Source organism: Labrus bergylta, chromosome 20, assembly GCF_963930695.1.
Source record: "Labrus bergylta chromosome 20, fLabBer1.1, whole genome shotgun sequence".
Classification (NCBI taxonomy): domain Eukaryota; kingdom Metazoa; phylum Chordata; class Actinopteri; order Labriformes; family Labridae; genus Labrus; species Labrus bergylta.
This window is the reverse complement of record NC_089214.1, coordinates 10,284,452-10,297,014: the sequence shown is the minus strand read 5'-3', so window position 1 is coordinate 10,297,014 and position 12,563 is coordinate 10,284,452. Positions and strand designations below refer to the sequence as shown.

General features: G+C 39.6%; 2 protein-coding genes and 1 long non-coding RNA gene across 3 annotated transcripts in view; 2 read left to right on the top strand and 1 right to left on the bottom strand.

Moving 5' to 3' along the window:
- map3k22 (mitogen-activated protein kinase kinase kinase 22) overlaps positions 1-3,835 on the top strand; it is a 39,206-nt gene extending 35,371 nt beyond the window's left edge. Inside the window, exons 17-18 of the mRNA XM_020645570.3 lie at positions 944-1,121; positions 1,815-3,835. Coding sequence (XP_020501226.1) covers positions 944-1,121; positions 1,815-2,043 — 407 coding nt within the window. The 3' untranslated portion in view covers positions 2,044-3,835. The remainder of the gene's footprint in view (positions 1-943; positions 1,122-1,814) is intronic.
- Positions 3,836-5,173: 1,338 nt separating this feature from the next.
- On the top strand, positions 5,174-12,112 carry cry-dash (cryptochrome DASH). The gene is made up of 14 exons (XM_020645877.3): positions 5,174-5,428; positions 6,125-6,297; positions 6,686-6,779; positions 6,869-6,999; positions 7,132-7,280; positions 8,489-8,577; positions 8,684-8,757; positions 8,873-8,962; positions 9,327-9,406; positions 9,508-9,567; positions 9,668-9,825; positions 10,008-10,127; positions 10,273-10,449; positions 11,537-12,112. Exons 1-14 carry the CDS (start codon positions 5,366-5,368, stop codon positions 11,642-11,644), a joined length of 1,566 nt encoding a protein of 521 aa, XP_020501533.2. The 5' UTR covers positions 5,174-5,365; the 3' UTR covers positions 11,645-12,112.
- On the bottom strand, positions 9,588-12,555 carry LOC136177183 (uncharacterized). Its single transcript, XR_010664817.1, has 2 exons — positions 12,418-12,555; positions 9,588-9,853 (listed from the first exon to the last, which is right to left on the bottom strand). It is a non-coding gene; the product is annotated as an uncharacterized lncRNA (long non-coding RNA).
- Positions 12,556-12,563: the final 8 nt, after the last annotated feature.

The window sequence follows — 12,563 nt, the reverse complement described above, 5'->3', positions numbered from 1 at the left end:
ACTTCATGCTGGTGAAATCAGCCGGGCTAAAAATGTCCGACACCGGATGGAAAGGCTTTAGTTTGCTTGCCCGCAGCTTTAGGAGTCATTGCTTCGTTCAGCCGCAGCCAAGAAGAGGAAAATGTACCGTCTGGTGGGGGGAAAAAAAAGATAGTAGGTCTCACCGGACACTGGCAGGCTCTATGAGAGTACACATGGGTGGGATTTTCCACTTAAAAATGCTCCTCATGTGTTATATATGATGTGTGTTCATTTCACCACACAAGAGCTGCTCTGTGTAAAGTCAAAGGAGCTGTCAACACATGCTGCTTTAAGACAGATCTGGGCATCACGGCCATGACGATTTGACTGTAAAGTTTTTTTTTGTGCAAATTTAACGTTCCAAGGAGACTTCAATGGACCGTGATTTATTAGAGTCTCACATCCTCGGTGCCGGCAGTGGAAACACATTGACAAAGTGAGAAGTTAAGAGTAAAGGTCACTCTTTCAGTCTCTCAATCTCGTCTCTGCAGCCCTCAGTCCCTCAATGAGAGAGGAGATTGAGCAGCGACTGGTGTAGCCTACATTAGTCACTGATCAAACAAGTGGAGCGTCTGGAGGAAACGGGATAGACTCAGACTACATGTCAGAAAATAACTCAAGAAGGAGGAAAGAGGGTGTTGAGGTTTGATACACGTGGAGCGGACGGCTGATTCAATATTTTATTTTCTGATTTGTTTAATCTACTGAGGCATTTTCTAATTTAAGACTTAAATCGTTCAGTTTTTCCATCATCGCAGACTAGTGAAAGAAGAGGAAAAATGTACCTTTCCCTTCAGGCCAACATCCTGGCAGAGTCACTTTTTCTAACCACACTGTAACGGTACATTAACTGAAGGATACCTTCAGTCCTCAGGAGACTCTCGGATAACTCTGAAATCATCTTTTGTTTTCATTCCTCAAGGTGCTAACATCCTGAGGGACTCATCAGGGAACGTGAAGCTGGGAGACTTTGGAGCCAGCAAACGTATCCAGACCATCTGCATGTCTGGTACAGGAATCAAGTCTGTCACTGGCACCCCCTACTGGATGAGTCCTGAAGTCATCAACGGGGAGGGCTACGGCCGCAAAGCTGATGTTTGGTAAGGATAACATCAGATAGGAGTGTAATGAGGCCCAAAGGGGATATACCAACGATGAAGGACAAAAATCTATATTTTTCAGTGCAGGTGAAATGATAAGCTGTTTCTATAAGGAGCAATAAAGTTACCTGAATCAATAGGAGGTAAAGCCATACAATGATAATTGTTTGGAATGTACTCTATGTAAGGAAAGTCTGACGGCAATTTAAATAATGACTTTTTGTCTATTGCAGTCATTTTTAATAAGAATGCTTTGCTCAGCCAACAGAGGTACAATTCACACAGCAACAATGCTTAAGTTAAGAAGCATACTGTCTCTATCTGGACATAAAACCAATCACAGCTGTGATATGTATGAACTCAGTTGTATTAGTTCAGTTTTATTTTACATAATAAACAAAAACAGACAGATAGCAAAGACAGATATTAACCAGTGCAGGAAGAGGTAAAACACCTCAGATCTTATTTGAAGCTTCCAACTTAATACTGTTGAAATATCACAAAATAAAAGACACACTGAGTTGACACACAGAAAATAATATGAGAACAAAAAGATGTTAAACTAATAATTAAGTATATAGAGACAGGATGGACAATCGAATTAAAGCAGACAATGCTCATGTTATATGCTCAGTAAGTCGAAATTCTGAAATCAACATCTTTGGTTTCTTTTCTCTTTTTTTTTGTCCTCAGGAGTGTTGCCTGCACTGTTGTGGAGATGCTCACCCAGAAACCTCCGTGGGCCGAGTACGAGGCCATGGCGGCCATTTTCAAGATCGCCACCCAGCCTACAAAGCCCATGCTTCCAGAGAGCGTATCCGACGCGTGCAGGAACTTCTTACGGCAAGTGTTTGTGGAGGAGAAGATGCGTCCCACTGCTGACGTTCTGCTTAGCCACCCGTTTGTACAGGGTAGCTTCTGAGGCCCAGGGACCCCCTCTCCCTCCCCCCTTCTTTGCCTGCGAGGGCCTCTGAGTCCGCGGCGCCTCCCCTCCTCTCCGGCCCGCCCCATCCCGAGGGCTCCTCCCAAAAGTCACCAGGCTCCAGGGCTCACTCCAACTTCCTGCCCTGATGCCCATCACCAGTGTCTGCCTTGTCAGGAACCCTGTTTCTCTCACCAACTAGCTCAACTCCAATTTGCCACGCAGAGGCCAGGTTGACTGCTGTCAGACCTGCAGAGTCCTCTGAGGCATCACAGTGTGCTCCCCCAGGAGGAGACTGACGAGGAACCACTTAGCAGTCTCACAAGTTCAGACTGCTGTCCTTTAACAAGAGCAGGAAATAAAGGACCAAAGTGCAAGAGCAGAATTGCTCTTGACGCTCATTTACTGCAGTAGAACAGTGTGTAGGTATGTAATCCTGACCGAGCGGGGACATCACACCTGACAGTACTGTATGTAACTCATCAGCGAGTGTGAGTGAAAATAAGAAGTTACAAAAATGTATATGACACATTCGAAGTCATCTTAGCAGTTAAGTTTTCTATCGATTGCTAAAAATTGTAAATGTATTTTTGCTAACGCCTTACAATAAGAATTTGTAAGTAAGAATGTCTTTTTTGAAACATCTTACAGGGTTGCATTACCCTACTTTTATAGCGCTCATACGCCCATTTAGAAGGAATGTCAACATTGCACTTTTGATATCGTGCATTGACACATTTCAAAACATGCAGGATAATCAACTGAGGAGATATTTTTATATTTCATTCATGTTTTAAATACTTTCAGAGTTGTGTAGTTTCTTCTTCAAAAAGACCAAATTTTTTGCCGCAGTGTGCAATGTCTATCAATACCAACATTTACTGTTGGAGTCTGACATCCATCCCAGCTTCCCATACAGTGAGCCGTGAGTCCACAGAGAAAAAGGGCCAAAGAAAAGATGCAAGAACTTGTAAAGACTTAAAGTAAATGTGCAGTATTAGTCATGTTGGATTGTTTTAGTCGCCTCAGAGCCCTATAGCCTTTTCTATGTTATGGCAGCTTCGTGCACAGTAAACTGCACAGACCAAATCAGATGCATTGATGTTAACGGATTGAAGTAAACGTCTTATTTACATTTTTCTTGCAACTTCAGTATGAATCCAGTCACCCCATGCCTTTACTTTGCTTCCCACACTGAAAGAATGGCTCACCTGATCACCACTTGACAGCACGTCAAGTTGGAAAGACGGAGCTGAAATGCTGTATTTTGTAAAATGGAGATTTAACGAGACTTTATCTGTTGAGATTGATGTGGGAGGTGTAGTGGCTAGCTGTAATACAGTGGCACTTCAGAAGTGATCAAATGTATTTTGACCCTTGTCAGTGCCTTATCTGAATCTGCTTGTACACACAGATGTTCGCTGCCAAAGCAGAGCGCTTCTTAATAAAGTGAGCAGCTGTTCAGTAGAGCACACGCGCAAGATTTTATATGGAAAAAAAAAGTTTATACTGTAAATACATATTGTTGTGCACTTTTGTATGAAATTTCTTTACATTTTATACAAATCTATTTGATGAAATAGCTATGTTATACAGTAGAATGAACTGTGATTTAGACAGGATTATGTATGAATGTCTCTTTGAAAGCTGGCAGGCGGTATGAAAAGGCTGAGAAGGCTTTCGATTGGGACAGAGTCTGTTTTGTCTTAATGACAAAGCCTTGAAACATGAAATGTATCAAGTCAATGATCTTTTATACATTTAACTTAAATAAATACAAAGCCTAAAACCACTCTCTCTGTGTGATTTCATTGTGTTTTGTGTGTGATCATATTGCACTGGACTGTAAACAGTTTACTTTTCTTTATTTTCTCCCCTCAGATACCTTATTCCCTGTTGTGACATCTACTTTTGAAAACATTATTGCATTCATATGGTATTTTACTATTATTATAAATCCAGTAAAACATTGAATTAAAAAAGTACATTTTTAATTCATTGTAGGGATTTCCAGCCTCACCTATATGGAGGACGAAATCTGACAGAAGTATAAATAAATAAATAAATGTATAAATAAATGCTGGAATAAATAAATAAATAATTAAATGCTTGAATAAATAAATAAAAACTGGTAAATAAATGGGACATAACTAATTAAATGTCTTAAATTTATTTCTACATTTATTTATTTCCACTTTATTTTCCATATGGAGACTTCCTGTTGACATTAAGCAGACTAGCATGGCTTCAACGGGGAGACCTGCTGCGGGAAGTTGCTGACCAGCTTGAGAACTGTGAGTTTATTTTGAGTATGCCATTAGATAGTATAACTAGCAGCAGCAGGTCTGCCAGCGGTCTCCCGGTTGAAGCCATGCTAGTCTGCTTAATGTCAACAGGAAGTCTCGTTAGGAATAAATCTGACTGGATCGCTCAGTTGACCAATCCTGAATGAGACTGACGTTAGTCCCTCCTACCTCATTAGCATACGGACCTATGATACGGACACCGAAATGTAGAAATAAATAAATGTAGAAACTAGTAAAAGTGGAAATAAATAAATGTAGAAATAAATAAATATGTAAATGAATAAATGTATAAATAAATGTGGAAATAAATAAATGTAGAAACTAGTAAATGTGGAAATAAATAAATGTAGAAATAAATAAATATGGAAATAAATAAATGTAGAAATACATTTAAGACATTTAATTATTTATGTCCCATTTATTTACCAGTTTTTATTTATTTATTCACGAATTTAATTATTTATTCATTATTTGATTTATTCATTCCAGTATTTATTTATACATTTATTTATTTCCCGTCCTCCGTAGCCTAGACTTATTATTGTCTATTTTGTTCCTCTATATTTGGTTGAACTGCACAAACCTAAGCAATCGTATCTAAATGTTTTGAACAGTGCTTTTTGTTGAATGTGAGCAAGCTGATAAATGAACTTTAAGTTTTAACTGAAGTAAAGATTGACTGTGTAACAGAGTGAATTTCATTTTCTACCCCCTCCATGAACAGAATGTAAAGTAGGTAGAAACAATGAAGTTTACCAGCAGCATATGAGTGTAAAGTATGGTTTTATGTGAAAGCAAAGCACACAGGAGATGGTTAACCTGTATAGTATAGAGTTTTGCCTTCAGCTCGGAGCAGCTGTTAAACAACGAGCTTATAAAACCTGATGTTTTGTAACGTCGTGTTTGAAAACGTGACTCTCCTGAAGGCTCTCAGTGAAACAAGCTGCTCCCTGAACACAGACAGGACATTTATCTTTTATCTGAAACTACTGCAGCCCTTTTAAAAAACGCCGACAATGTCTACCTCCCGTACAGTCATATGTTTACTGAGAAACGACTTGCGGCTCCACGACAATGAGGTAAGAATATTAATTGTTGTTGTTTCGAGTCAGTTATGAAATCCGACATAATATCACTTTGAAACACGTTTAAAACATCCAGTTATAAGTGTCGATTTGACACGATTTGCTGTTCTTGAAACTGTTTGCTTTCATTCCGGAATCAAGATTAATAGTGAAGGTTATGTAGTGTGCAATCTACTTAATATTTACAATCTCCACTCGCTTCATGCTAGTTTAGCACTTAGCTAGAAGCATTAACAGATACACTTCCGATGCTATTTCAGAATAAAAGCCTCGTCAAGTTCTTGACAACTGCACACGTAAAAATATTGTTCGTAGACAATTTTTTGTGTGCAGTCATGCTTGAAAACAACAGGACTCCAGGCTGAAATAAAAAAAGAAAAAAAAGATTAAATCCTGTTTTTCAAAATAAAATACACCTTTTCAATTAAAATGTAGGCGATGAAAAATATTTTTGCCGACTCGAAACATTAAATAAACATCAAGTTCATGTGTTTTGAATACTAACTGTTTATTTTATTTATTTTACTTCAGCAGGTCTGGTGCATGAGCCATTTTTATTGTTTTTAAAGTTTGTATCAAATGTTCTCTAAAGGCTATAATAAAAGTTTGCTGCCACTAACAATGTGCTGTAATAATAGTATGAGAGTTGATGATAATACTGACCCATACTTGATATCTCTTTATGTGCAGCTTTTCCACTGGGCTCAAAGAAATGCAGAGCACATAGTCCCACTGTACTGCTTTGATCCCAGACATTATGTTGGAACATACAACTACAACCTGCCAAAAACTGGACCTTTCCGCCTGCGCTTCTTACTGGAGAGTATCAGGGACCTCAGAAACACGTTACTCAACAAGGGCAGGTGACTATGCTGTTGTGCATCTTCCAGGATATATGACTCCAATTTCTGTATCTGCTGCATTATTTACATTGTAGACTTTCTATACAGTTCAGCTCAGTGTTTGCTGAGTATTATATTTACCAGGTTAAAAAAAGGATTTTGATCTTTTTTTTTTTTTTTTTTTTTACCTTTTATTGTTACATACATGCATTCATTGCTGGCCTTGATTCCAGCCTTCCAAGATAAAGCTAATGTACTGTATATGTAAAAGTATCTGGGCCTGTAGGGGTTTATCTTTACATTAACTCATGTGCTGTATTGGCGGAAAATTACTTTGCTCTCTACCCAGGATGCAGCTTGCCTTGTGTATGTATTAACTGGGACCTTTTATTTTGTGCGTGTGTGACAGCAACCTGGTGGTTAGACAGGGGAAGCCAGAGGAGGTAGTTGCTGACCTCATCAAGCAGCTGGGCTCTGTCAGCACCGTGGCTTTCCATGAAGAGGTAGCTTCATACGGTATTTTCTTATTGTAATTATCACTACTTTAGCACACTGTCTTGTGATGCTCATGTAGATCTGCCGCATGTTTTAGGTCACTTCAGAAGAACTGAATGTGGAGAGCAGAGTGAAGGATGTCTGTGCGCAGATGAAGGTCAAAGTACACACCTGCTGGGGGTCTACGTTGTTCCACAGAGATGATCTGCCATTCCCCCACATGTCCAGGTCAGAAAGGAGATGACTCACCTCAGACAAAATATACAAGTTCTGTCCAGTATCCTATTTCTTATTCAAGCCATACTCTGAGACGTGTGAATGCTTAAAAGATCTCATACATTTTCCTCCTTTTTTTGGTAGACTGCCTGATGTGTACACACAGTTCAGGAAGGCAGTGGAGACCCAGAGCAGGGTGAGGCCTTTGTTACCAACCCCTGAGCAGCTGAAGCCCCTCCCCCAAGGGCTGGAGGAGGGCGCTATCCCCACAGCAGAGGACCTACTACAAACAGGTGAGTCTACCCAGTGAGTACTAACAACATCGTTGTCAACTTCGACATTTTGTTGGACAAAAAAAGTAATTAGGTCGGTTCATCCAAGACCTCTTTTCATCCATTTTCAACCGGTTAAAATATTGTTATAAGACCAACGTGTCACACACCCATTTCTGTTTTAAAAACCTGATGAATTGTTCATTTAAGCATCGTAAGGGCGATGGAAATGATATTTGTTGCATCAAATTTTCCAAAATCATGATGCAGCAGTGGGTGGTTTCAATCCATTTTATTGTTCATGAAATAAATTTACAGCACTTTATGGGCTGTTCAAATGTTAAAAGGGAAATTTGGAGACTTCGGAAAGACAGCAGTTTTAAACATTCTCCTCCTCAGAAGAAAATAAAGATTGCACATTTGCTGGTACCTAAGCCCTACAGCTCTGACTAGCTATAGACAGAAAGACCCCTGGGTGCTGACGTAGTTATTGGACACCCGACAGGAGCAGGGGTTTACAGGGATCGATGGCTGAAGGTGAAGAAGAGCATCAAAATTAAAAATGGGTCTTTGTGCATTTGCCACAGGTCTACTCCTGCGTGCATTTATTTTTTTCGTCGTTGGTGACTGTAATGCTCTTCTCATTTACAAAATAACTTCAGCTGCTGTAAATGTGAGCTGCATCTTAAAAATCTGTGCGTGTGATGAATCTAGTAACAGAAGCCGATTTCACTGTGAAATCTGGTCCAAACATAAAAAAACTTTAACTTTTGAGCCAGTTCTTTAAATGTCTTCTCAACAGAAAAACGCTGCCTGGGATCCTTATCCTTAACGTATCTTGCACTTTGCCTTTGTGTCTCTGTGGTGCATCTGTAACATCATGTACACTTTTTTTACGTGCCTCGTTTTATCACGTTCTTATTTGATGTGCTTATTAAATTGGCTTTTGCAGAAATGCCTTTACATGCTGTTTGCAAGTGGGAGGCATAAAATGCTCATTTTATGCAGTGCCTTTATTGAGTCAAACCACATTGCTTGCATTTCAAAATTCAATAGGCAAACTGCTGCGCACAGATTTTCCTCATTAAATGCCAGCAAGCGAGCCCGCTGATATCCACGTATATGATTAAGCTTTTATGGCTCAGTGTGTCTAAATGTACATTAGGGAGTATTCAGCATGTATGAAACGAGTCTGATGCTGAAATGCTTCTCTTGTTATTTTCTCATAGAGCCTTTGAGTGATCCTCGCTCAGCCTTCCCCTGCAGTGGTGGTGAGAGTCCGGCTCTGGCCAGACTCAAGCACTATTTCTGGGACACTGTAAGTACACCATCAATCACAAATCTGAAGTGGCTGCTGTTTTCTTAATGACAATACATGTAACTTACATGTTCTGTAGGTGTAATAAAGACTGTATGTTTTGTAGAATGCGGTGGCAACTTACAAGGAGACTCGTAATGGCTTGATGGGTGTGGATTATTCCACTAAATTTGCACCCTGGTGAGTTTTATTCTATCATTTAGTTTACTACTGAATGCCTACTACAGTTTAATGTTCCATCTTACTCAGTCCTATAAATACATCTCTAATGCTGCTCCCCCTGGCAATCCTCCAGGTTGGCGATGGGTTGCATTTCACCCAGGTATATTTATCATCAGATCCAGCAGTATGAAAGGGAGCGAACAGCCAACCAGAGCACGTACTGGTGAGTTTGGAGTTACAGTATTTCGCTACTGCATAAACACAGTTCCTGGAACTCCACATGCAATCACAAAAAACATGCACACAAAATATGAAACATCTCGCATCTCCCGCAAAAGCAAGCACTACGTTCAAAAAAACCTCTTCTGTAAATGTTACTTTTGCTTCTGAACTTCACGCAGAAACTCAAAATAAATGGATCCCTCCATCTCCAACCTCATGCTGCTGTGCGCAATCTCACTGCTGTCTCTGTAGCTGATATTTAAAAACTAGAATTTGTCTTAATGTTAATGATAGGTACATTACATGTTTTATCACAGGCCTATCGCTGCACCCAAATAACATGAGACATTCTCTGGGTCTTTCAGGGTCATTTTTGAACTTTTGTGGAGGGATTACTTCAAGTTTGTGGCTGTCAAGTATGGAAACAGACTGTTTCAAATCAAAGGTGAGACAAGTTCAAGTTTTCAAATCTCTCCAAACTTTACATGAATACTTCTTCCGTCACTGGCAATTCAAACTCAAAGTACATTTTTACCTTTTTACCAGGACTTCAGGACAAATCTGTTTCATGGAAAAAGGACAAGAAGCTTTTCGACGCATGGAAAGGTTTGCACCTTTTACTCCTCATTGTTCATAAACTGTTCTTTATTTAAACACAAAAGAAGTATCTTAAGAGGTGCGTTATATGTCTCATTTCTAATTACAGAGGGGCGGACAGGAGTGCCCTTTGTGGACGCCAACATGAGAGAGCTGGCGTTGACGGGCTTCATGTCCAACAGGGGGCGGCAAAATGTTGCAAGCTTTCTCACTAAGGACCTTGGCCTGGACTGGAGGATGGGAGCCGAGTGGTTTGAGTATCTTCTGGTAATTAGTCGAGGCCGGGTTTCAAAATCTGTTTGGAGTGTTTGAATTGTTAAAAAAAATATTTTTAGGATATAATTATGGGCACAACAGCACACATCTAATGTATAGTTTCAGCAATTTTTAATGATCGATAAAGTAGATTTTATTGCTGAATGCATTCATTTTTGTATATGCCTCCACAGATTGACCACGATGTCTGCAGCAACTATGGCAACTGGTTATACAGCGCTGGCATAGGAAACGACCCCAGAGAAAACCGCAAGTTCAACATGATCAAGCAAGGCCTGGACTATGACAGTAATGTATGTCAAATGGACATATGAGAAATTTTGTCTGGGGCTTTTTAATGTTTGCAAAAAAAAGAACACAAAAAGTCTGAGGCCCTTTTTTTTTTCTTTGTGATTGTACTGCTGTCACATTGTGGTGATGAAACTGCCTCTGCTGCAGGGTGACTATGTGCGCCAGTGGGTTCCTGAGCTGCAGGGCATCAGGGGAGCAGACGCACACGCGCCCTGGACCCTCAGCAGTGCCGCGCTGTCACACGCTCAGGTGTCCCTCGGTGAAACGTACCCCACCCCCGTCGTCATGGCGCCTGAGTGGAGCAGACACGTTAACAAGAAACCGGTGGGTGTTTTAGAAAAAGGAAGTGTGTCGTATGTCTACGTGCTGCTGGTGGTTTGGCTTATAAGTATTGTTAAATGTTTAACTGGTGTTTCCAGAAACCCTTTTAGCTTTTACAAAGAAAGGGATGGTCTGGATTTGATTTCAAACTTTTATCAGTTCTCTAGACTTCCTGACAGTTTAACAAATTATTCAATGACATCAATTTATCTAGAATTTACAAAAATAAATGCTGACAGAAAGTCCTAAACCCTGAAAACTTATTTATATTGCAGAGTTTTTTTGGTCCTTTTTTTCAACCCATGAGTGAGGAACAATTGGAGTGTTTGAAAATAGTAAAAGCTACAATGAGGAGTTTTTAAGTTAGACTGATATTAACACTAATGCCTCTATATGACCCTACCAAAGCAAACTAGACCATCAGCAACAAGACTGATGTAGTTATTTGACACGCCTCTTACCCCTGCAGTGAGCTAGGTGGTTAACAGCCACCTGCAGAAAAGCCTTTTTTTCCCATTCCAAAGACTGATTGAGAGCTGCGCATTAGACATTTAAAAAAAAAAAAAAAAAAAAAGATGGGATTTTTTTTTTTTGGTCAGAAAACACGACTTTCATGTACAGGAAGACATCGGCAGAGAGATAAGAATTACACTTCATCCATAAGGGGCGCCATTAGTGACAAAACCCTAAAGTTCATCCCAGGAGTTTCAAAATGAACTTCAAGATGTCCAGCCTGATATGATGTCATAATTTAATGTATAGTAATGTTATCATATATGACTTAGTTAACAATTGTTGTGCAGAGCTAGTGAAAGACTTTAAAATGTCAAGTGCTTCTTTCTGATAATGCTTTGTTTCAGTGGAAGTTTCAATGCAGAGCTTTTACCTGTATTGGAGTATTTTGACATTGAGGTTTCTGTGCATTGCTTAGGTTTATAGAAACTTCTTCCATCAGTGGCGATCAGTTACTTTTAAAATTGTTACTGTGAAAAAACAACAGCTATTGAATTGGACTTTCAGTGATACCTCCATTGTTTCTGTTATTTTATTTAAAAAGTGACAGCTAATTTTTGTTTTGCTTCTTTTCCAGAGTGGAGCAGGGCCTTCACCAAGAGGAAAGAAAGGCCCATCTCACACTCCAAAACAACATCGAGACAGAGGCATTGATTTCTACTTCTCAAAGAGCAAAAACCTGTGACCTGCCTCCAAGCAAAAGCTGAGCACACACTGAAGTATGCCTCATGGACAGAAGCTTCAGTGATACAACAACGTGGACTGCTGCTCTAAAACATGTGATGCACAGTGACATGTGTTTTTTTTTTTTTTATAGAGGGAAGTAGTGTAATGAGGATTTAAGGGAAATGCATGGTCCTTCTAACACTTGCATACTTGTCTTATCTATATGGGCCACCAAGTAGTGCTCATTGAGCACCTTGTACGCACTCATGTTTCCTGTTACCCTGAAGCAACTCTAAAAGCTACAATGTGGTTTTAAGTTCAGTGAATTAGTTACCTGGAACTTTCAGCTTGTGGTTTTGAGGCAATGTTTATCATCTAAGTTTCCTGTTTTTGTTCAGGAATATACCTGATGTTGCTTTTTTTTTTTATTAAACTTTTGCAGTTTTGCATATTTATGACAGTTTTGAATAAAGTGCCTTCACTTTCACAGTTTGTGTCTTGTGATCTTTTTTTTTTTATATGAAATTAGTACTCAAAATGTCTCAATATGATGCTGAATACTGAAGTTAATTGAAGAGTTACAGTTAATATTTGTAAAGGAAGGATGCACAGATTTCTGTTTCAGCTTTGGATGTGGACAAAGAAACAAAAGGTAACGGATGTAATACAACACTCACTTCGGTGACTTCACCTCCACATTCTTGTGTTACAACGCATTTCACACATAAATAAAAGGGAAGCTTTCTTCCTGGTCACCAAAATACAATAATGGAAGTTAATAGACGACCTCACCCTTACAGGAAAGAGCCAGCGGCATCTCTCCTCCCACGTGTGACGCAATCCGCGTGTAGACCAGTTGACATCACTTCCGTGTTCTCTTGTCAGGTGAACTCATTTCTTCACAACAAACTTTCCATGCCCCCAACATCATCGTAGTT

Excerpts from the sequence above, each read along its gene's own strand:
- cry-dash (XM_020645877.3), top strand. The coding sequence starts at position 5,366 with ATGTCTACCTCCCGTACAGTCATATGTTTACTGAGAAACGACTTGCGG. Across the intron at positions 6,298-6,685 it reads ACGTTACTCAACAAGGGCAG|CAACCTGGTGGTTAGACAGG; the intron begins GTGACTATGCTG and ends CGTGTGTGACAG. Across the intron at positions 7,000-7,131 it reads CCATTCCCCCACATGTCCAG|ACTGCCTGATGTGTACACAC; the intron begins GTCAGAAAGGAG and ends TTTTTTTGGTAG.